General features: G+C 33.8%; 1 protein-coding gene across 1 annotated transcript in view; it reads left to right on the top strand.

The window, feature by feature from the left end:
• The first annotated feature begins 1,124 nt into the window (after positions 1-1,124).
• LOC148942052 (protein unc-13 homolog D-like) overlaps positions 1,125-25,749 on the top strand; it is a 31,665-nt gene continuing 7,040 nt past the window's right edge. Inside the window, exons 1-2 of the mRNA XM_089103220.1 lie at positions 1,125-1,199; positions 2,642-2,708. Of these exons, the coding sequence (XP_088959346.1) occupies positions 1,125-1,199; positions 2,642-2,708 (142 nt within the window). The remainder of the gene's footprint in view (positions 1,200-2,641; positions 2,709-25,749) is intronic.

Below are 25,749 nucleotides of genomic sequence, written 5' to 3'. Positions count from 1 at the left end.
GTTCAGATGTCGAAGCTACACCTACAAGCAGTTTCTCAACATCTATGTTGACTTACCTCAATTGAACGACTTCCTAGTGGAGAATATACTTACAAGTGTATTTAATATTGATTTTAGTGCCCTAATAATAAAATGTTCTAAAGATGTATGTGAAATTGTTTATTAATAAAAAATGTATATACATGATAAAACGACTTTTCTATTCTCTAGATTTCATCCCCTACTAGGTATTTGTCGACAACAACTAGTGCAGGTAGATTATCTGAATTCACAGTGTACTGATCCTGATGTAGTGAAATGTCAGGGTCACATATTCTATAGTAGAGTGTGACTTCACTCTTGTCATATCTCTTTATATAGTCAATGATACTATTTTAATTCAATATATAGAATTCACATGTTTCAATTTGCTTATTTGAAGAAATTTCACAAACAGTGTCATCAAGTGTCGAATCACATTCCGTCGATGCCAAATAAAAATCAGTGGGCTTATAATCATAACACCCATTGTCTTCACAACGGTGACGTAGAAACCATATTCTTTTGTTGTTCCAACAGTTGAATCGTTGACCCGGTTCCCCCTCCTAAAACAATTTGAAACCACAACGATACCACTCTCGTTGCAAACCACCAAAATCACGGTTAGAAATATTATAAATTATACCGGTATATGTATTCTCCCACAGATTATAATTATCACAATGACAATTGCAGCATAAGTGGTCTCTAGGATGAGAGTCACACACATCTTCAAGACAGGAATTACCGCCTTTAATTTGTACAGCATATCCTCTATGCAATTTACATGGGTTGCATAATATAAACTTTTTATCATACTCGTAAATCATTGTGCAATTCTCACTTAATGATGATCAGCTACCCAGTGTGTACATACATAACAGACATGTATGGAACATTTTTTCATGTGTTGACACTCTCACTACCAAAATGAAACTGAGCTAGCAATAACCAGAATTGTCTGAGATAGAGAGAGAGAGGATTAAATGATCCTTGAGCACCATCTTTCTCATGAAAAAAGTCCTAAATTTCTAAACTAATGTTTAAAATTATATCCACAATATCATTTTGCCGTGTCGTGATCAATATATAAATAAATTGTGTAAATGCATTTGGACCACGATGTAGAAGATTCATACAATAGTGTAATGATTGAGAATCAGTTTTCATTATATCAACAAGTATTCCCCTATAAAATATCTTCCTTTGAATAGACAACTCTAGAAAATCATCATCTAGAATCAAACGTTTTTCCATAAGAACTAGAATCCTCATGATTCACTCTTTCTCGAATATATCCATTTTTTAGAATCCTAACTCTCTCACAACCGACTTCAGACTAACCCGAATTTCTTTTTCTACTCTAGAAAATATACGCTAGTCTACTATAGAAAGAAAAAAATACCATTGATTTAGAAAAAGTTTTATTTAACATAATTACAATAATAATAATTGCTAATGCATTTTGTTCTTATCAATATATTTCGATATGACATCTAATGCTGACCGAAGTTTATTTATATGGAGAATATTCACTTTTCCAGAAAAACATAGTTGCTCCTCCTGCTTAAACTTGCTTAATGATATCACGTTTGTAGCATACATACTATCCCATTCAAGGCATAGTCTAGACCCAGCGGTTATTTCCACAGCTTCATTGGGTACTCGTATATCGTTGCTGCTGTCGGTTCCATCATTAATCTCCAATAATGTAAATGCACCACTCATTTTTTTCTCTTCACTAATATCCTCTCAAAAAAACTATTCTCTCTCTGAATTCAGTTCTCTGACTAATAAGAACTAAAATGAAAATTACTCCTTATATTTGAATCCAATTACTAATCAAGTTACTGTGTATGGAGCAGACGCCACTCTCTTTCTCCGATTGACCCAAAAAAAATGGGTGTTACCTTAGAAAAACGTCTGGTAAGGCATTTACCGTTCGTAGTAATAGGTGACTGACCCTGGTAAGTCATATTACGCAATCAATCGTGATATCCATAGGTGACTGCCCCGTGGTAAGTCATATTACGCAATCACCCGTGATATCTATTAATGCTTTACTACTGCCAGCTATTTTAAATGTACACGCTGCACATTCTTGTGACATTCATTGTGCAATTGATATCAATAGCAAAAAAAAAAAAAAAACAGTCTAATTCTCTTATACAACCTTGACTATAGTTTCAAAACGTGTTTAATCACTTTATAGCTTGCCAACTTTTTTGCAATGTCCACTTCAAACTGTGTGAGAGAGTACTGACTCTCTTTGAAAAGGTGTATACGTCTTGTAGAATTCCATAGATACATTCTACTAATAGCGTAATTCCAGTATGCTCATTATGTAGTGTCTATAAAATACTTTTCCTATATTTCCATGAAAACCCCTTAAAATGAGATTGACAATCCATCTACGCCCGAAAGTCTTTTGAATCTACCCCCCCCCCTTCGTCCTAAATGTCCCAGTCTTAATGAGTTTTGCGCATTTTCCCATATGTGCAGTGTACACTGTTTCGTAGGTTTTCATTTTGACATACCACTTTTATCATTTCTTTCCAAAAGCTACTCTTTTCCAAAAGCTACGGTCCAGCTTGTGATTTTGATTTATTGCCTATGCTTTCAGGCTCCTATACTGGTGCTCAACGTTATTGTATATGAAGCCGAAGGCCTTGAAGCTAAAGATCCTAACGGTAAGACCAACTATATTTGAAGCTAACTGTTTCTTTTACTATGTGTTTAGAGTATAGACACGAAGAAAAGAGGACAAAAGAAGAAAAATTTCACGGAGCTTCGTTTGGGTAAAATGTTGAAATTCTTCCTATTCATGACACTAGCAGCTGTATCAATAGTTAGAATATTTCTTTAGCAGTCGTCATTTAGTAATATTAAGGCAATTGATTCATGAAAGTAAGTTATGTAAAGTAAATTTACAGGACGCAAGAAGATATTCAGGCTCCTCTGGGAGAGTGAAGGTCAGCCATCTGCAAGTATAGCTTATTGAGAACTAAGTGAAGTAGATTTTTTTCATTCGGGGTAAGCGTCTAAGTTTTCGTAAGAATGAAGAAAAAAAAATCACACCCATAGTCGAGTAGAGGATAGTGATCAGAATAAAAGAGAAAAAATTAAGAGCAGAAAAATTGCATGATATTAGAAACTGATTGGGAGATTAGAGAGATACTGAAATTTCAGAGGACATGAATTGGAGACCAAGGCACCCTCTATCCCCGTGCCTTCCATATTATGAGCCACTTGGAATGTTTTTCTGGTACGCATTGACAATTAGAAGTAGCCAAATTGGTTTGAATTTATCCCTTTTTTGCTCCAAATTATGCATATGGTTGCTATAAACTATCATAATTACACAAAAAATATTCTGTGCTTCCCCTCTGATTTATTTGTACTCTATATTTTTAGGGAGGTAATATTTTATCTCCCCAAGGTTAAATTTTACTTGACAAATTGTAAGTGGTGTAAGATTGCCCTATTTTTAGGACTAGAAACTCAGTCTGTTTATTGCTCTAAGCAGTCTCTGGGTAAACCTATCAAACAGTTCGTGGTAACGACTGTAAGCAAGGAGCGACCCGGCTCAATGGTAACCGAAAGTCTAAAAAACTAAATTTTAATATCAATAGATACATCAAAAGAATCAAATTTTAATTGTTATTTCAAATATATAAGTTTCATCAAGTTTAATTATACCCATCGAAAGTTACGCGCCTGAGAAAATTTGGCTTGTTTTCGAAAAAAGGGGAAAAGACCCCCTAAAAATTATATAATCTTAATGAAAATCACACCATGATATTCAGCGTATCAGAGAACCCTACTGTAGAGGTTTTAAGATCCTATCTACAAAAATGTGGAATTTTCCGTTTTTTGCCAGAAGAAAGATCACCGATGCGTGTTTATTTATTTTTTTTTTCACCAGGGGTAATCGTATTGACCCAATGGTCCTAGAATATCATAGGAGGGCTCATTAGAATGGAAATTAAAAGTTCTAGTGCCCTTTTTAAGTGACCAAAAAAATAGAGGGCAACTAGGCCCCCTTCCACGGTCATTTTTTTCTCAAAATCACCTGATCAAAATTTTGAGATAGCCATTTTGTTCAGCATAGTCGAAAATTTAATAAATATGTCTTTTAGGATGACTTAATCCCCGACAGTTCCCAGGAGAAGAGCTGCAAGTTATGAACTTTGCCCATTGCTTTCATATTGTATTGGTTCTTGGGAAGTATAAAGACATTTTCAGGAAGGATTTTTTCTGGTGGGGGGGGGGGGGGTGGTGGAGGTTGTTATTCGGGAGAATCTTTTTGTGGAGGATGTTTCTTTGGGGTAAGGGACATTTTTATGAAGGGGGCGCCGGATTTCCAAGCATTATTTAAAAAGCGATCAGAAATTAAATTTTAAAAAAAACAAGTTTTTTCAACTGAAAGTAAGAAGTAACATTAGAACTTAAAACGAACAAAAATTATTAAGTATATGAGGGGGTTCGCCCCCAAATCAATACCTCACTCTTTACGCTACAGTTTTTTTAATGCTTTCAAAAGAGCTATCTATTCTAATTAAACGGCCTTTGTGATTCAGGGGTTTGTAAATTAAACTTTTTTTTACTTTTAACGCAAAGAGCGTGGTATTGACTAAGGGGAGAACCCCCTCATATACGTAGTAACATATACGGAATAAAAAAAAAACAATAAAAAAACAAGCGATACGGCTCAATAGTAATCGAAACTTTTAAAAACGGAATTTTGATGTCAATAAATGTATCAAAAGAATGGGCTTATAATGCTGATTCTAAATATATAAATTTTATTAAGTTTAATATTACTCATCAAAGGCTAAGAGCCTGAGAAAATTTACCTGATTTTTTAAAGAGGGGGGAAACAACCCCTACAAATGAAAGAATTTTAATGAAAATTACACCGTCAGATTCAGCGTATCAGAAAACCCTCTTACATAGGTTTCAAGCTCATATCTGCAAAAATCTGCAACTTCGTATTTTTCGCAAGGAGAAAAATATACGAATATAGAAGTTGGTTACGTCAGTTAATTTGTAAATTACGTCAGAACCAAATTTAGAGACAGCCGTTTAACAAAAGAAAAGTAAAACTTTTATGCAAATTTTGTTTACTTATTCAATGACGGTGAGCCAAAATAAAAGCTGCATTAAATAAAAAAGGATCATAAATTAAATAAAAAAAACAAGTTTTTTAAACTTACATTAAGGCGCTACATTAAAACTAAAAACGATCAGAAATTATTCCTTATTTGTAGGGGGCGGTCCCCTCCTCAACGCCTCGCTCTTTACGCTAAAGTTTGACTTTCTCACAACTCTATTTTTGTTAAACAATAAAAACTTTAGCGTAAAGAGCGAGGCGTTGAGGAGGGGACAGCCCCTTTCATATACAGAATAATTTCTGTTCGTCTTAGGTTTTAATGTCACTCCTTACTTTCAGTTTAAAAAACTTGTTTTTTTATTTTCCCTCTAAGCGTTCTTTTTGAACGGTTTAAATTTCATTTATAAGCCTTTCTACCCAGAGTTCTTAAAAGTACAATCAATTAATTGGTAGCGTGATAAACTGAGGCAATTTAGATCGAATCGGTGCTCAAAATCTGGTGACAGCTTGATTTTATTAGTAAACTCAATCAAATAGGAGAAACATTGTAATTCTAATTATTATAACCCTTCCTTTAATGACTCTTTTCAGGGTTGGATACTCTTACATATATTGTGTGTGTGTGTGTCCGTCGTCCAGGAGGTTTCCTCTATTTATCAACGCCGTTCACCGAGAAAAAGGCTTATTTTTAATTTTAGGGCTATTGAATATTTCTAATTGAATAAGTTAGACGTGAATAATTAGTTAAGGCTTGGGTCCTGGGGTATTAAAATCCTTTACTCTAAATTATTGCTTCTATGGTGAGCCAAAACTCGAAAAAACCAAACTTGATTAGACAGTAATTTATCAGTTTAATCCAAAACAAGGTAATTTCTAATTATTTCATGTAAAATGAATCATTGTTCCTTGGATCTCGGGCAAATCTTAGACTTCAATAGGAAAGATCCTGGATTGAGCTTCCCTAGACTGGAAAGATCTTAAACTCTCTGCATGTCTAATAGTACTCCCTTTTCCTGAGTCTCTCTGAATAACATCAAGACCACCACTTGTATTTACACCCGGGAAAGAATCAGGTAGGTAAAAAACAAATAAAATATAGGATTCTCCTCTTTGATTCAGACTGCCGTATAACGTTAGAATGATCCAAGTAGGGGGTACGCAAAACTGGATTCCAGGGAATTCCAATTTCTGGGTGTGACACCTATTACAAACACTAGGCTTAAGTTCCAAGAAACACTAGGCTGGAAAAGGGGAATAACAAACGCTTCTATAGCTTTTACTCCTTGTTATGGGTTTTTCCACCTAAACCTTAAGTTATTCGAAACTTATTCCACAAATTTTGTGTTTCTGGGAAGAAACTCATTAGAGTTCTTAAATTTAATTAATCTTAGATTATTTTATTCTTTAATAAAGTTTATCCTTTATTTAGACAGAGCCAGCCTTAATTAAAGGGAAATATACAGACGAAACTTTGAGGCCAACCACCAAATAGAATAAAAATCTAACAAAAAACAAAATCTTGAGTTATTTACAAGGGTGATCTCCACCCTTTTTCTATACTCTAATCAATTTTAATTAGATCACGTATCTCTTAACTAATAAGAATAGATCCAAGGGCTACCTTGAACCATCCGTTAGGCTTAAACCCTTAATAAATCAACTGGCAAGTTTTCAAGGGGGGAACTATTGCTCTTACTACAGTTAGGGCAAAAGTGGTTCAAAAGATTTGATTGTCTACTTATTTTGACACAGGCATAGGTTCTTTTTGGTCTGTACCAAGCTACATAAAAGTTTCACAGTTTCACAACTTTATCTGAGTATTACATTCAGATAAATTTTGACAGGCAAGTGGTTAATATTTTACTAGTTAAAGAGAAGTCTAGTTACTCATTTCCTAATTCCAGAAATAACTCAACCCTGATTTGTCTCTGATCAGTACATTTAATTCAATTTGGTACTTAATTTTGATTCGCTTAGCGACCTTTCTGTTCCGTCCTTTTAGCTAATCGCCAACCTTTCTGTTAAAAAGTGGTTTTTCCCAGTATTTTAAGGCCTTTATTCTAGAAGCTTGAAATGTCTTAACAGTTCATTGACATTCCACTCTGTTTTATACAAAACTGGTCTAGATTGGGTCTTCGACTATTCATTATGGGTTCAAAATGTCGTTCGATATTTAAACAAAAAACTGTTTTTCAGGATTTACGACCAGGTATACAAAGTGAAGGTATTTTCAAATTTAAGATAATTTGAAATAGTCGGTTTATTTCCGAGCTATTGGAGCAAAGAGGATTCCAACTTTTACTGAAATTGAATTACTAAAATTACACAAAAACATGGCCTTCTTACAGTGCCTTTATAAGAATCTGGTACTTGTTCATTATATGGTACATACCGTTATGGACTGTACAAGGAACTACTAATGGATACCCGTCAAACGGATATTTGCAAGAGATAGATGGATGGCAAAGCGTGATTTAAATTGCGTTTACAATATTTAAACTGCTGTTTTTGGGGTTTAGGGGTGGGGGGAAGGTACCGAGTTAGGTTAGGTTACGTATTTAATATATGCTATGCTTTACCCCCACCCCCCGTAATGCGCAAGTATATAGCCCAAATTTGTTTCTAAACTATTATATATTCATCCTATTTCATTTTATTTCATTAGCATTAACCAAACTTGACTTCTTCCGTGAGTACCATATAATGCACAAGTACCAAGAATCTTCTTCCTTGTCATTAAGTTTTTCTATTTTTTCGCTGCTTTAGATTAGACGCTGGTCTCTTATCGTTTTTTTTCTTTCTTTACATTTCCTTTATGTTAGTTTTGTATTTCTTTTTGGTTTGCACATTCAATATTTTCTATAATTTGTTTATTAATATTATGGAACTACTTCCACAAGAAGAGTAGCGAATTCTTTACGGTTATTTACAACTTTTAAGAAGCTTTCATGGTTTTGACATGCTGAGGAATTGTATTTCCAAAACATGCAGCTGATTTCTTTAGAAGGAAAGCAGAGATGCATGATTAAATTATTCAAATTTGAATTTAAGGTTTTTTAATTTATGTATTAAGTTATTCGGTAGCATACTTAGATATTCAAAACAGTCAAATAAGTGACTAGAGAATCTTGATAGTTTGTCAAACTATCCAGATAACATTGAAGTAAACCACTGTTCCATTCCTTTGAATTAAATGATTGTTTTTGCTGAAATCAAAATATAATTCGAAAATTTTCTATTTTGTAATTCAATTCTACAGCAAAAAATCGCTGAGACTTCAGTGAATAACATTATTTTATATTAAAATTAGGTCTAATTTAATTATTTCTATTCAATAGCCTTGATTATTCTGGTGATTTTTTTTGTTTTTGCTTGTGTTGATCATGTTTTGATAAATTAATTAAAAAACTTTTTCCACAAAATAAGTTTTTCAAACAAAAGTAAAGAACTCTATTTAACAAAAAATTAGCAAAAATAAAATCAAATAATCTACCAAGTGTGAAACTACCACAAATCAACATCGATAAATAAATGAAACCCAAATCAAACAGAAATTACAATAACTAACCAAATCAAACTCAAAACGAGCAGAAATTAAGATAAGTTGGGCGCAAAACCCCTATGCCTTCCCAAGCCCAGAACAAAATTTGCACTTTACTGAAAAAATATTAATGTTTTTACTTTTATAACTTTAATAAATAAAATACTATTAACATTTTAATTACTAAATTTCAGTATATGTATATTAAACTGACAATGCACATTCATTTGTATTTTTCATTTAAGTGAAAATTTTGTTCTGCGCTTGGGAAGGCATATGGGGTTGGCGCCCAACGTGTGTTGATTTCAGCTCGCGTGGAGTTAGAATTGGTTAATTATTGTAATTTCTATATGTTTTGGGTTTCATTTATTTATCAATACTGGTTGTCGGTATTTCAACGCTTACAAGATTATTTGACTTGAGTGTTACTAAATGCTGGTTTATGTGAGTTATTCACTTTTAATTGAAAAACAAATTTTGTGGGAAAAGTTTTTTTAATTAATTTCTGTTCATTTTATAATGACATAGTCATTTTAGGGAAATAGACAAAACTAAGTCAAATCTTTTCATTTTTTGTGACTTCATAGTTTGGCCGCTATTTGTATGCTGGAGAAAAATTTTCAGCAATTTTAAACATAATACACCCTTTTAAAAATCTGGACACAAATGGTACTGTTTAATTTAGTTTCATACCTCCTCTAGTTGACCTGAAATGGAAAACTTGATACCATTCGCAAAAAAATCTGTTTACTTTCTTTGATAGCTTGGATACACTAACACCATTTTGATTTGGTTTAATTTTAAGAGCAGTAGTAGCCCCGAAAGTTTGAACATAATACCCTCAGTCGTTCTTGGGATACTGCTGAGATGCCTTACCGGGAATTGGCATTATCACAGTGAATTTTTATTTAATGTTGGGACAACATTTAGTCTTTGCAAATAATAGGCAAATGGGAGGGTGGGGGTGGGGGGGGGGGTGGAAGGGGGATTAGCTGCCCTCCAATCACTTTTGACTATAAAAAAGGGCCTCAGCCCTTTCTATTTTCAATCGAATGAGGCCTTTTCGAAGTTCCCACGACAACTCCTTCGATACAAAGTGTCCTGGTCTAAACAACAACAAAAACAAAAAGTATTATATTATACCCACATCGATCTTTACTATAAAAACGTCAAGCCTTCCAATCACTTTCGACTACTAAAAAGGGCACTAGGCCTTTAGATTTCCAATCGAATTAGCCCTATTGGAAACGACAACGTTTTCTATAAACACCTTATATGCCCCCAGGGCATAAATTACAACCCTACCTTAAGGTCTGTTAGGGTGGTTGTCATCCTCTAACATCGAATTGTCAGAGATTTCAACTACATTAAACAACATGCCTGTCTCAAAATTTTGATTGGATGTGTTTGGAAAAATAATTGACATGAAAGGGGTGGTAGTAGCTTTCCAATCACTTGTAAATATTAAAAATGGCCCTAGTCCTTTCAATTTCCAATCAGATTAGCCCTTTCAATACAAATCTTATATTCCCCCAGGGCATAACTTACAACCCTTGCCTTGAGTACTGGGGGGGGGGGTGTCATTCTTAAAGACCTAATGTCCTGAACTTTCTACTACGTTTAACAAAATGGCTATCTGAAAATTTTCATTGGATGTGTTTGGAGGAATTGTGGGCGTGAGAGGGGGGTTAGTTACCCTCCAATCACTTTCGACTATTACAAAGGGCACTAGTCCTGTCAATTCCAAATTAAATGAGTGCTTTTGAAGTTTTACGACAACTCTATCTATAAAAACTTTATATGCCCCTTGGGCAGAACTTACAACCTTTGCCATTTGGGCTCTGGGGGGGGGGGGTTTGTCCTCCTTAAATAAATAATTTCCAGAACTTTCAACTGCGTTGAACAAAATGGCTATATCTAAACTTTGATTGAATGTTTTTAAGGAAATGGTGGATTTAAGAGGGGGGTTAATTACTCTTCACTCACTTTCGACTATTAAAAAGGGCAATTTCAATTTCCAATCAAATGAGCCCTTTTTGAAATTTCTATAACAACTTTCTATATATACTTTATATTCCCCCATGGCATATAACACTTGCACTGAGGGCTCTGAGGGAGTTTTCGTCCTAAAAGACTAATTTCAAGAGCTTTCAACTACGTTGAACAAAATGAATATCTCAAAAGTTTGATTGGATGTGTTTGGGAAAATGGTGGGCGTGAGAGGGGCGTTAGTCACTCTTCAATGAATTTCAACTATTAAAAAAGGCACTAACCCTTTCAATTTCCAATTGAATGAGCCCTTTTGAAGTTTCTACGCTTTCAATAAAAACCTTATATGCCCCCGCGACATAACTTACAACCCTGGCCCTAAGGGCTGTGGGGGAGGGTTCATCCTTAAAGACCTAATTTCCAAAACTTTCAACCACGTTGAATAAAATGGCTATCTAAAATATTGATTGGATGTGTTTGGAGAAAAGGTGGGCGTGAGAGAAGGGTTACTTGCCTTCAAATCGCTTTCGAGACTATAAAAAGGGGCACTAGCCCTTTGAATTTCCTATTGAATGAGCCCTTTTTCAAGTTTCTACGACAAAGATTTCAATAAAAACCTTATATGCCCCCAGGGAATAAATTATAACCCTTGCCCTGAAGACAGTGGGGGGAGTGCCCTGGTCAAAGGTATAATTTCGTGAACTCTGAACTGCGTAGAACAAAATGGCTATCCCAAAATCTTTATTGGATGTGTTTGGGGAAATGCTGGGCATGGAAGCGGCGTTAGTTGCTTTCCAATCACTTTCGACTACTAAAAAGAGCACTAGCCATTTCGATTTCCAATCGAATGAACCCTTTTTGAAGTTTCTACGACAACGCGTTATATAAAAACCTTATATGCCCCCTGGGCATAATTTACAATCGTTGCCCTGAGGGCTATGGGGTTTTGTCATCCTCAAAGACCTAATTTCCAGAACATAAGACTACGTTGAATAAAATGGCTATCTCAAAGTTTTGATTAGATGTGTTTGGGGAAAAGGTTGGCGTGAGAGGCGGGTTAGTTGCCCTCCAATCACTTTTGACTATTAAAAAGGGCACTAGCCCTTTGAATTTCCAATCGAATGAGCCTTTTTTGAATTTCTACGGCAACGCCTTATATAAAAAACCGTCTATGCCCCCAGGGCATAACTTACAACCCTAGCCCTAAGGGCTGTGGGGGACTGTCCTCAAAAACATAATTTCTATCTGGAAATCATCTACGCTGAACAAACTGGGTATCTCAAAATTTTGATTGGATATGTTTTGGGACATGGTGGACATGGAAAGGGTGTTAGTCGCCTTCCAATCACTTTCGACTATTAAAAAGGGCACAAGCCACTCCAATTTCCAATTGAATGAGCCCTTTTCGACGTTTCTACGACAACTTCTTTGATACGGAGTGCCCTGCTTTAAGGGTTAAAATTAATAAGCAATAAATTCCGCCAACATCGTCCTTGTGCGTCCCCAGGGCAACGTTTAAAACTCTTGTCCAGGGTTCTACTTGGGAGTATCCTCCTCTTTACCTAATCCCCGTTTCTTGGCCCGTTTTTGAGTGTCGTTGCTCCACCCTTCGACATTGCTATTGTGCTGCCTCTGAATTATGAAAAAAAGTTCTATATAAACCATTTATGCCCCCAGGGCATTACTTACAACCCTTGCACTGAGGCCTCTGAGGGGGGTTATCGTCCTAAAAGACCTAATTTCCAGAACGTTCAACTACCTTGAACAAAATGGATATCTCAAAATTTTGATTTGATGTGTTTTGGAAAATGGTGGGCGTGAGAGGGGCGTTAGTCGCTATCCAATCACTTTCAACTATTAAAAAAGGCGCTAGTCCTTTCAACTTCCACTTGAATGAGCCCTTTTGAAGTTTTTACGACAACGCTTTCAATAAAAACTTTATATGCCCCAAGGCATAACTTGTAACCCTTGCACTAAGGGCTCTGAGGGGGTTATCATCCAAAAAGACCTAATTTCCAGAACTTTTAACTACGTTGAACAAAATGGATGTCTCAGAATTTTCATTCGACGTGTTTGGGAAAACGGTGGGTGTGAGAGGGGCGTTAGTCGCTATCCAATCACGTTCAACTATTAAAAAAGGCAGTAGCCCTTTCAATTTCCAATTGAATTTTCAATTGGAAGCCCTTTTGAAGTTTCTACAACAACGCTTTCTATAAAAACTTTATATATCCCCAGGGCAAAACTGACGACTCGAGCCCTGAGGGCTGTGGGGAGAGGGGTTGTCTTCCTCAAAGACCTCATTTCCAGAACATTTAACTACGTTGAGTGCAATGGCTATCCAAAAATTTTTATTGGCTGGTGTCGGGGAAAAGGTGGTCGTGAGAGGGGGGTTATTTGCCCTCAAATCACTTTCGACTATCTAAAAGGGTACTAGCCCTTTGAATTTCAAATCGAATGAGCCCTTTTTCCCGTTTCTACGACAAAGATGCCAATAAAAAACTTATATGCCTCCAGGGCTTAACTTATAATCCTTGCTCTGAGGGTTGTGGGGGAATGTCCTCCTCAAAAATGTATTTTCTATCTGGAAATCAACTACGCGGAACAAAACGGCTATCTCAAAATTTTTATTGGATGTGTTTCGGGGAATGATGGGTGTGGCGGGGGCTAGTTGCCCTCCAGTCACTTTCGACTATTAAAAAGGGCACTAGCCCTTTGAATTTCCAATCGACTGAGCTTTTTTTGAAGTTTCTACGACAATACCTTCTTTAAAAACCTAATATGTCCCCAAGGCATAACTTAAAACCCTTGCCCTGAGGGCTCTGGGGGAGTGTCCTCCTCAAAAACATATTTTCTATCCTAAAATCAATTACGCTGAACAAAATGGCTATCTAAAAATTTTGATTGGATGTTTTTGGGGGAAGGATGGGCGTGGGGGGGGCTAGTTGCCCTCCGATCACTTTCCGATCACAAGCTTTTTATGAGAACAATCTTTTTCTCATGGGTTTAACTGAAAAGAAATAATATAAATATTAAAATACACAGGTTAGTAATATTGCTTTATATGATTTTCGTCCTAAGAGTAATAATTTATTAACCAATTAAAATAATAAAAACAAAAGGGAGTAGCGCAAGAAAAATCTAAATAAAATTAACATACAAAACTACTATGGTAACACATGTCTGTGCAGTCCCCTATTAAGTAATTAAGCCTCTACAAATAGTTACAATGGATATATAGGCTACCTTAATCCATTGTAGAGAAGGACTTTTAAAAGTTAATTTTCATAAGTTAAAATAAAAAAGCTTGTCTCAATTGAATATAAAAAGCAACATTAAAATTTGAAACAAAGAAACATTATTCTGTATGTTTCTTCTGTTATTCTGTATTTGTATGTTTGGGGGGGGGACTGCCCCTCTTAATCTTGCACTCTTTGGATTAAAGTTTTCAGTGCTATGCTGATAGCATTTATGAGCGATTATGCTTGAGAAGTCCTTCTTAAAGGGTTTGGGATGAAAGTCAAACTTTGGCGTAGCACCTTAAATACATAATAAATTATGTTCAGTTTGAGTCGTTCTTTACTTTGACTAGAAAAAAAAACAACTGTTTTTCAGTGTTTGTATGCTTAGTATCATACCCAGAGCTACCCTAAACGTGAGGAGAGCCTTTTCAAACCTAACTTTTTAAGTCAAATTTTAACTGTATTAGAATAATACAGTTTTTGAAATACAACACGGAGGGAGACAATATCTAATGTTTTGTGTACAGGCGCTTAATAAAGTAAGGAGTCTGTGACCGACGCAAAAAATTGTGAAAATTAGAAAAATTGGAAAATTCAACAACTGAGAAACTAGGTGAAGGACTAAGAAAAATGCACAATCTTCACTCCATCTCAAATACGCAAAAAATATGTTTTGTCTCAAACATCTGAAAAAAAAAAACTGGGGATGCCTACCTGCAAGTTCTAAACAAAAAGTGCAGAATATTATTGAAAATAGAGATTATTTGTTAAAACTTAAAAATATAATATTAAACATTGTACGTCAGGATTTGCCTTTAAGAGACACCAAGAGGACTCCTCATCTAAGCATAAGGGAAATTTCTTGGAAATAAGTAAACTTCCCTCAAAGTGCAACAAGAATTTTGGCACTTAGTTTGAAAAAAATTGGAATTCTTACAGTCAAGATATCCAAATTGAGATCTTTGATGTGACAGCATGCCTTAATAGAGAGGCAATTGTAAAGGAGGCATAAGCATGTGTAATATTTTCCTTGAATGTGGACGAGGTAAGATGCAACAAAGCAGAACATTAGAAGACTTACCATTAGAAGAACATTAGAAGACTTACCATTAGAAGTCAGAACATTAGAAGTCTTTTACCATTAGCAGGACGATAGACTTAAATGTGCTAGAACGATTTATTGGCTTTGTCAATTGTTCGACGTATAGAGACAAACAAGGACTAGCAACGCTAATTTTGTAAACACTTGACGAAACCAATCGGGCGATGTTCCAATTATTTCACTATTGTATGACAACACCAGTTGTAATACTACTGGAATGAGCTCCTTTAAAAGTTTACTACGAAAAAAGATTTGAAAATATGGTTGCATGTGTTTTTTTTTTTTGTTTTTTTTTTAATCGGAACTCGCCCTTAACATTCCCTAACTGTTTCACTTTAATACCCTTAGCGACATTAGCCACAGTAGCGGTAGCAGTAGTATTAATAGTATACAGATGGTACAGTCTGATTAATTCAAAATCTACCGAAACATAGCCTAAAAGGCCCAAATTAAGAATGTAAATGGTTCTTGAGATATTGCTGTGTCACTGTTTTAACTATCTACATGCTCTTAGTTTGTTTTGATTTAGTTCAACATGAGCCTAAACATTCCGTGAAAGCTTCACCTTAATACCCTTAGCTTGCGTAGTAGCAATGGTTGTAGTAGCAGTAGCAGCGTTAGTAGCAGTAAGAGTAGTAAGGGTGAATAAAGTTTCAAGCCTACGAGAAAACCTACGCCTGAGGCATGAATACACCGTGCAGTTTGACGTGCACATTGCAAAAAGCGACCAATCCTTTTATATTATATACCTATAAGTGATCAAACACGTTTTGAGAGTATAATTGAGACTTATAACGCAAGCAGACTGGTTTTTGAGAAACTTTCATCATAAAACTAGAAATTGTCAAATTGCGTATTTAGGAATGATTTTGTAGGATAAGCTCTCTATCACCCATGCATTATCCACTGTTCCATTTCTTTGAAGTATGTGCTATCTGACTGGTTTCTGATTTTTTGGACAATTGCCTTTAGTCAGGACTAGTTTGTTAGGAATGTGTGGCTAGATAGCATTTGTGAATTGGATCGTATGAAGGTGGAGAAAAAAGGGTATAGCATTTGCGAATTGGACTATACGAACGATATTAATTGAATAATAGGGAAAAAACAGAGCTAGATAGCATTTGCGAATTGGATCGTATGAAGGTGCAGAAAAAAGGGTTAAACTGATTATTGGACAATTGCCTTTAGTCAAGACTAGTTTGTTAGGAATGTGTCGCTGCTAAAGCCAACTCTAATTGCAAAAAAGGGTATAGCATTTGAGAATTGGACTATACGAACGATATTAATTGAATAATAGGGTAAAAAACAGAGCTAGATAGCATTTGCGAATTGAATCGTATGAAGGTGAAGAAAAAAGGGTTAAACTGATTATTGGACAATTGCCTTTAGTCAAGACTAGTTTGTTAGGAATGTGTCGCTGCTAAAGCTAACTCTAATTGCAAAAAAAAGAAAAGGGAATAGCATTTGCGAATTGGTGATTATCAGTTAAGGTAACCCCTCGGGGTTTTTAACTCATAGATTATTTATTATAAATTTGGAACAATATCAATCTATGGAAATGGTTAGTGATGAAAAAAAGGTCTTCTGAGTTGAACTAGCTCTACTTCTTTGATGTGTTCTTTATAATACACAAGCGGTGTCTGAACAGTGTTTTCAATTTAAAATAGAGTTCAACGTTATAGTATACTAAAAAGTTGATACTAAGAGAGATGTAGATGGCAAGAAAAGAATTTTAATAATGAAATTCAGAACAAACCTTAGAAATCCTTGCAAATCAAGTAGTAAGGTGTATGTGAGTACGAACCATCAAGGATCATAAGCACAAACGACCCTAACCACCAGATACCTCAACCCTCCAAAGGTCCCCTATCCCAAAACTCAAAGGTTTCCTCCTCCCTCCAAATTTTTGGCCCCCCCCATTTTTTTAAATTTTTTTTCCGTTTTTTTTTAACTTTTTTTTATGATTTTTTTTAACATGATATATTTTTTTCTAATTTTTTTTACATGTCTTCGAATGAGATGAAAAATACTTAAAACAAAAAAAAAATCACATTTAATATTTTCCAAACTCAAAAATGAGAATGGTATAGACATGTTAGTCATGAGCTTTACTATTTGAAAAGTAATGTTTGTAGTAGGACTTTTTTTATTGGACTAAAAATTTTTTGGACCGAAATTATTCAACTTTTTTTTTACGTATCTTAAAATGACATAAAATATGCTTACGGCTCTAACAATTGTACTCTATGCTTGCTCAGAGACACGATGCGGCTTTCCCACTGGTACTTTATGGCGGGTTATCGACACTATCTAGTTTATTACATGTATTAAATCAGTATTTTTTACGCAGTGGAACGATAAACACATCAGTCATATTTTTTTAAAAAAAGTGATGTTGGAGCATTTTAATAAAGTGTGTTCACATGCCAATGTTATTGTAGCACTGAATGCCGACAAGGAGAAGTATTTAAACTATGAAACAAGTACAAGTGGTAGCACTATTGGAAATGTATACATGCATTGTCATGACAGTAAGGAATTAAATTTCTTTGGAGTACCGAAAAAATTCAACTCTTTTGTTGGTGGATATGCAAGATTGAGATCTCCAGAGATGATTGCACTCAATGAGAATGCCAACATAAAAATATTCTTTGATGATAGAGGACAACTCCTTGCTAATGTTGCAGGTAACACATTACCTGCTTATACATCCTATCGCCAGCTTTCGGGTATTAGCATTCAATGGAAGATCAAAAAAAAGAAAGGCCTACTCTTTTACTAATATCATAAACCATATCTTGTCTACGTGCCGAAACTGTTACCTGTGTAAAATTAATCTGATAATACACAGTGAAATTGCCAGAAAAATAAAAAGGGTATTGGTAGAAAATATCACTATGGAATATAAAGATGCATCGATGAAAAACAAAGTACTAGCAAACTTTACTGCCAATTGATCAAACAGTCAATGAACCAAATAATAACAAAGACGAAAAGCATATTGAGCCTGACGATGATATACCAGTAAAAATTGTGTATGACTCAAAATGGAATAATGACTATTCTACTGATAACGAACTAAGAGTGGACAATAACTACAATATCAAGAAAGAACATGGTGAACTATTTTATGGAACAGATTCAAAATGTCAAAAGCTGATCACTGATATTAATAATGTATCATAATATATTTTTGTATTAATATTCTACATAGTATTATTTCATTAAAAATATATTATGCATTACATTGTTATGTATTCATTATTTTTATGTATATTAAAATAATATACATTGTTATGTATAGCTAGCATATCAAACGTTTAGAATGTCTATTAAAACATCGGAGATGTAAGAAAAGGAATTTGCATACATCTATTGTCAGATACATGGGATAACATTGACAGAATCTAAGTATCAGAATGAATAAATTCTTTATTAACATCAGTTGTTGGATTTGTCATTATGAGAAAATTGTAAGTAAGTAAGTAACAAACTCTTTCTTAAATTCACCTCTTGGATACACAATACAGAAATTTAATTCAGGAAATTATGAAAAAAATTGAACAAATTCTTTATTAACATTCTTTATCGATTGAACTCGCTTCCATCAACATCCTTTGTCAGATACATCGAATAAAATTGACAAAATGTAAATATCAGACTGAATAAATACTTTATCAACATCCTTTATCGGACATGTCGGATGAAATTGACAAAATCTAAGTATCAGAGTGATTAAAATCTAAGTATCAGAGTGATTAAATTCCATATCAACATTTGTTTCTCGGATACAAGGGATAAAATTTACATATTTTAAGTATCAGAGATAATAAACGCTTTATCAACATCCTTTGTTTGTTATATCGGATAATATTGACAAGATATAAGTATCACAATAATTAAAATTTATCTCAACAACCGTTTCTTAAATACATGGGATAAAATTGACAAAAGCTAAGTGTCAGAGTGAATAATTTTTTTTTATTAACACCTTTTGTCAGATACAACAAATTTAGTTGACAAAATATAAGCATCCGAGTGAAGAAATGCCATATCAGCATCCTTTGTCGGATATTTTGGATAAAAATGACAAAATCTAAGTGTCAGAGTGAATAAATATTTTTTATCAGCACCTTTTGTCAGATACATCAAATATAATTGACAAAATCTAAGTATCAGAGTGAATAAATACATTATCAGCATCATTTTTCAGGTATATCTGATAACATTGACAAAATCTATGTATCAGATTGATTAAATTCTATATCAACATCCATTTCTCGAATACATGGGATAAAATTGACAAAACCTAAGTGTAAGAGTGAATATTTTGTTTTTATCAACATCTTTTTTCAGATACAATTAATATAATTGACAAAATCTTAATATCAGATTGATTAAATTCTATATCAGCATCCTTTGTCAGATAAGCTGGATAAAATTGGCAAAAGCTAAGTGTCAGATTGAATAAATTTTTTTATTAACATCTTTTGTCAAATACATCAAATATAATTGACAAAATCTAAGTATCAGAGTGATTAAATGCTTTATCAGCATCCTTTGTCGGATATCTTGGATAAAATCTGAGTATCAGAGTGATTAAATTCTATATCAACATCCCTTTCTCGGATACATGGGATAAAATAGACAAAATCTAAGTATCAGAGTGAATAATTTTTTTTTTATTAACATCTTTTGTCAGAAACAACGAATATAATTGACAAAATCTAAAATATCAGATTGATTAAATTCTATATCAGCATCCTTTTTCGGATATGCTCGATAAAATGGACAAACGGTAAGTGTCAGAGTGAATAATATTTTTTTATCAACATCTTTTGTCAAATACACCAAATATAATTGACAAAATCTAAGTATCAGAGTGATTAAATGCTTTATCAACATCCTTTGTCGGATATCTAGGATAAAATCTAAGTATCAGAGTTATTAAATTCTATATGAACATCCCTTTCTCGGATACATGGGATAAAATTGGCAAAATCTTGTCAGAGTGAATAATTTTTTTTATTACCATTTTTTGTCAGATACAACGAAAATAATTGACAAAATCTGAGTATCAGAGTGAATCAACTTTTGCTATAAACATCTTTTGTCCGATACATCGGATAAAATTGACTAAATCTAAGTATCAGATTGAATAAATTCTTTATTAACTTCCCTTTTTCTGATACATCAAAAAACATTCACAAAATCTGTGTATCAGAATGAATAAATTCATTATCATCATCCTTTGTCGGTTATGGCAGATAAAATTGACAAATCTAATTATCAGAGTGAATAAATTCATTATCAACATCTTTTATCAGATAAAACGAATATAATTGACAAAATCGAATCGTCAGAGTGAATAATTTTTTTATCAACATCCTGGGCGAGTTACGTAGGATAAATTTGATAAAATCTAACTTTCAAAGTGAATAAACTCATTATCAACATCCTTTGTCGGATATGTTGGATAAAATTGACAAAATCTAAGTATCAGCGTGATTAAATTCCATATCAACATCCGTTTCTCGGATAGATGGGATAAAATTGTCAAAATCTAAGTATCAGAGTGAATAAAAGCTTTATCAAGATCCTTTAAATGCATTATCAACATCATTTGTCGGCTATATCGGATAAAATTGACAAAATTTAAGTATCAGATTGATTAAATTCTATATCAACATCCCTTTCTCGAATACATGGGGTAAAATTGACAGAATATAAGTGTTAGAGTAAATAATTTTTTTTTTTTTATCAACATCCTTTGTCAGATACATCGAATAAAATTTGACAAAATCTAAATATTAGAGTGAATAAATGCTTTAACATCCTGTACCGGATATGTCGGATAAAATTGACAAAATCTTAGTATCAGAGCGATTAAAATTTAAATATCAGAGTGATTAAATTCAATATCAACATCCCTTTCTCGGATACATGGGATAAAATTTACTAAATCCAAGTATCAGAGTGAATAAATGCTTTATCATCATCATTTGTCGGGTATATCGGATAAAATTGACAAAATCTAAGTATCAGATTGATTAAATTCTATATCAACATCCTTTTCTCGAATACATGGGATAAAATTGACAAAATCTAAGTATCAGAGTTATTAAATTCTATATCAACATCCCTTTCTCGGATACATGGGATAAAATTGACAAAATTTAAGTATCAGAGTGAATAAATGCTTTATCAACATCCCTTAAATGCATTATCAACATCACATGACAGATACATCAGATAAAATTGACAAAATCTAAGTACCAGAAAGAATATATTAGAGTGGCGCGCGCACCACTCTAAGCGAACCTAGATCAACCCAACTTTTGGAATCTCACTCACTATGACTGTGTGTCTGACCACTCCAAGTCAGGGCGCCACTCTAAGTGAACGTAAATTAACTCAACTTTTTGAATATATCTCTCACTATGACTGTGTGTCTGAGCGGGTGTGATGCCTTCTATAACCGGTCTAACCTAAATTCAACGTAACGAGGCATGAAGTCAAAATGAATAGAACTTGGATTTTATGACTGTTATCTGATGTATCCGATAAAAACTTAGAAAACGAATTTTCGTCTTTGGTATTATTTGGTTCATTGACTGTTTGATCAATTGCAGTAACATTTGCTGGTACTTTGTTTTTCATCGATTCATCTTTATATTCCATACTGATATTTTCTACCAATGCCCTTTTTATTTTTCTGGCAATTTCACTGTCTATTATCACATTGTTTTTACACAGGTCACAGTTTCGGCACGTACACAAGATATGGTTTATGATATTAGTAGAAGAGTAGGCCTTTCTTTTTTTGATCTTCCGTTGAATGCTAATACCCGAAAGCTTACGATAGGATCTATCAGTAGATAATATGTTACCTGTAACAGTATCAAGGAGTTGTCCTCTATCATCAACGATTATTTTTATGTTGACATTCTCTTTGAGTGTAATCATCTCTGGAGATCTCAGTCTTCCATATCCACCAACATAAGAGTTGAATTTTTTCGGTACTCCAAAGAAATTTAATTCCTTACTGTCATGACAATGCATGCATACATTTCCAATAGTGCTACCACTTCTACTTGTTTCATAGTTTAAATACTTCTCCTTGTCGGCATTCACTGCTACAATAACATTGTCATGTGAACACCCTTTATTAAAATGCTCCTTCATCAATTTTGTTTAAAGATATGACTTATGTGTTTATCGTTCCACTGCGTAAAAATACTGATTTAATACATGCAATAAACTAGATAGTGTCTATAACCCGCCATAAAGTACCTCTGGGAAAGCCGTATCGTGTCTCTGAGCAAGTATAGAGTACAATTGTTAGAGCCGTAAGCATATTTTATGTCATTTTAAGATACGTAAAAAAAAAGTTGAATAATTTCGAAGTCCAAAAATAATTTTAGTCCAATAAAAAAAATTGCTACTACAAACATTATTTTTCAAATAGTAAAGGTCATGACTAACATGTCTATACCGTTCTCATTTTTGAGTTTGGAAAATATTAAATGTGATTTTTTTTTGTTTTAAGTATGTTTCATCTCATTCTAAGACATGTCAAAAAAAAAGTTGAAAAAAATATATCATTTTAAAAAGAATTAATAAAAAAAAATAAAAAAAAAAAAATCTAAAAAAAGGGGGGGAGGGGGTCAAAAAGTTGGAGGGAGTGGGCGCCCTTCGAGTTTTTGGATAGGGGACCTTTGCAGGGTTGATGTTTCTGGTGGTTAGGGTCGTTGGTGCTTATGATCCTTGATGGTTTGTACTCACATACACCTTACTACTTGATTTGCAAGGATTTCTAAGGTTTGTTCTGATTTTCAGTATTAAAATTCTTTTCTTGCCATCTAAATCTCTCTTAGTATCAACTTTTTAGTATACTATAACGTTAAACTCTATTTTAAATTGACAACACTGTTCAGACACCAATTGTGTATTATACAGAACACATAGAAGAAGTAAAGCTAGGTCAAGTCATAAGACAATTTTATCATCGTTAACCATTTCCATAGATTGATATTGTTCCAAATTTTTAATAAATAAGCTACGATTTAACAACCCCGAGGGGTTGCCTTAACTACTAATCACCAATTCGCAAATGCTATACCCTTTTCTTTTTTTTTGCAATTAGAGTTAGCTTTAGCAGTAACACATTCCTAACAAACTAGTCTTGACCAAAGGCAATTGTCCAATAATCAGTTTAAGTCTTTTTTTTCACCTTCATACGATCCAATTCGCAAATGCTATCTAGCTCTGTTTTTTTCCCTATTATTCAATTAATATCGTTCGTATAGTCCAATTCCCAAATGCTATACCCTGTTTTTTGCAATTAGAGTTTGCTTTAGCAGCTACACATTCCTAACAAACTAGTTTTGACTAAAGGCAATTGTACAATAATCGGTTAAACCTTTTTTCTACACCTTCATACGATCCGATTCGCAAAAGCCATCTTGCTCTGTTTTTTCCCCTATTATTCAATTAATATCGTTCGAATACTCCAATTCGCAAATGCTATACCCTTTTTTTCTCCACCTTAATAAGATCCAGTTCACAAATGCCATCTAGCGACACATTCCTAACAACTAGTCTTGACTAAACGCAATTGTCCAAAAAATCCGAAGCCAGTCTGATAGCACATACTTCAAAGAAATGGAACAGTGGATAATGCATGGGTGATAGACAGCTTTTCCTACAAAATTATTCCTAAATACGCAATTTGATAATTTCTAGTTTTTGATTAAAAAAAACAAACAACGTTACGATAAAAGTGTCTCAAAAATCAGTCTGCTTGTGTTATATAATCTCAATTATACTCTCAAAACGTGTTTGATCACATTATAGGTATATAATTTAAAAGGATTGGTCGCTTTTTGCAATTTGCACGTCAAACTGCACTGTATATTCATGCCTCAGGCGTAGGTTTTCTTCTAGGCTTGAAACCTTATACACCCTTACTACTAGTATGCACACAATATCTTCGGTTTTCTTCAACTTCCTCCTCAACACAAGCTGAAAGTTTCATCTTTATTTCAAGATCAAAAATCTTAGAAATGGCCCTGCAGTATTTAATTTCCATTCGAATGAGTCCCCTCCAAAGTTCATGCAACCACCTCCTCCATATGCAACGGTTGTGATGAATAAAAATAAAATAACAACTATAATGATGTCTTACAGCTCTTTCATAAAGGCAAGCTAGAGTGTTGCCTCTGATAAGTAATTGGGTTTTCAACTAAGGACTTGACTTTTGAAACCCTTTGTGTCAGTAGTATGAGGTTAATTTACTGACAAGCAAAGTGCAACCTTTCATTCAAAATTTGCTTCTGGTTTTAATTGTCACTAACTGTGTTCGTTTTCGTATGGCTTAACATTTGTTTAGTTTATCAGTGGAAACAGTGGTAAAAATTGTTCAATTTCCGTTATCGATTAGCCCCCCCCCCCAAAAAAAAGTGATACTGTTTCATAGTTTGGTCTTTGTATGTAGCCTATCACATATTTTCAAATGAATTTTGAGTAAAAACTTCTTCTTCTTTATTTTGCAGTTGCATGGGGACTCTTCTCTCTTACATTTCTGTTGTCACCTGGGTGACATTGGTTTTTATTCGAGTACGTGAAATTCCTTTTATTAATCCAGATTTTTGACGGTTCGTAGTTTTTCTTAGAAAAGATAAGAGTCACAAATTAGAAATAGAGCTGTTTTTAGTGGCTCATGAAAAAGAATGGATCAATGTTGTTAAGGTCATATTTTCTTTTGAAAATGTTTCTTAAGGAAACAGCAAGATTTGGTTTTAAAATATTAAGATGTCTCAAAAGTTACCTTCATTTTTACTTGTGACAATTAGCAAATTTTACATTTGAATATGGTTTTTAAGAGCTAATCTTCATGGATTTTTTTTGTTTTTGTTTTTTGTGCTTAGACACAAACCCAAATTTAATTATTCAGGGAAAGGAGAATAACTGGCAAAAATAACGTTAAACTATTCAGATCCTTGAACGTACATGAACTTCAAAGACTTTAAAAATATATAATTAGACCAAATGTCCATCTGAACACCTTATGGACTATTCTAATTTCTTTTCGTCCTCAAAAATCGACAGATTCCATTTTTTTAACGATTTTAAGAACTATATTTATAATCCTCGTCCTTATAATTTAGCAGCCTTGAACAAATATTTTCCCGGATTGGTTTTTGGGGGCAATAGGCTCAATTCTAATTGTGAAAAGACAAATCATATCTGAGTATTTAATAAAGGGCCCTCTTTGAGTTTTTTTTTTGTTAATTGAAAATTCTAACTTGGTTTATTAAAGCAAAACGTCGATCAATATTTATTACAAGTGATGCGGCACCATTAACTTTATGTCTGATAATCAAATTTCATCTATTGGGGAGGGAGAAAAAAGGATAGATTAATCACTAATTAAGGCGGAATTTAAAATGAATACAGTACCATAACTCAAGAAACAAAATATATGTGATAAAAATTGCAATTAATGATCAAAAAAGAAAAAATAGACGAGGAATATTTTATTTCACTTGAAGCTCTCAAAGTTTGTGAGAAGCATTTGAGTTTCTTGTCAAATCTTTCACAATTGTAACCGGCCCGTAAAGCACGAACTTCGTAACATAACATATGTTCCTTCAAGGAATCTGATTTTTATACTGCTTCCAAAAATGATAATTTTAGTCTGCTTATTTGCTAAGCCCCTCATCCTTATTAAATTTAAATCTTTGTG

This window comes from Artemia sp. Qi Xiang Cuo, chromosome 17 (assembly GCF_049724085.1).
Source record: "Artemia sp. Qi Xiang Cuo chromosome 17, ASM4972408v1, whole genome shotgun sequence".
Taxonomy (NCBI): Eukaryota; Metazoa; Arthropoda; class Branchiopoda; order Anostraca; family Artemiidae; genus Artemia; species Artemia sp. Qi Xiang Cuo.
Note: the sequence above shows the minus strand (reverse complement) of the source record. Positions and strands in the feature narration are given on the sequence as shown.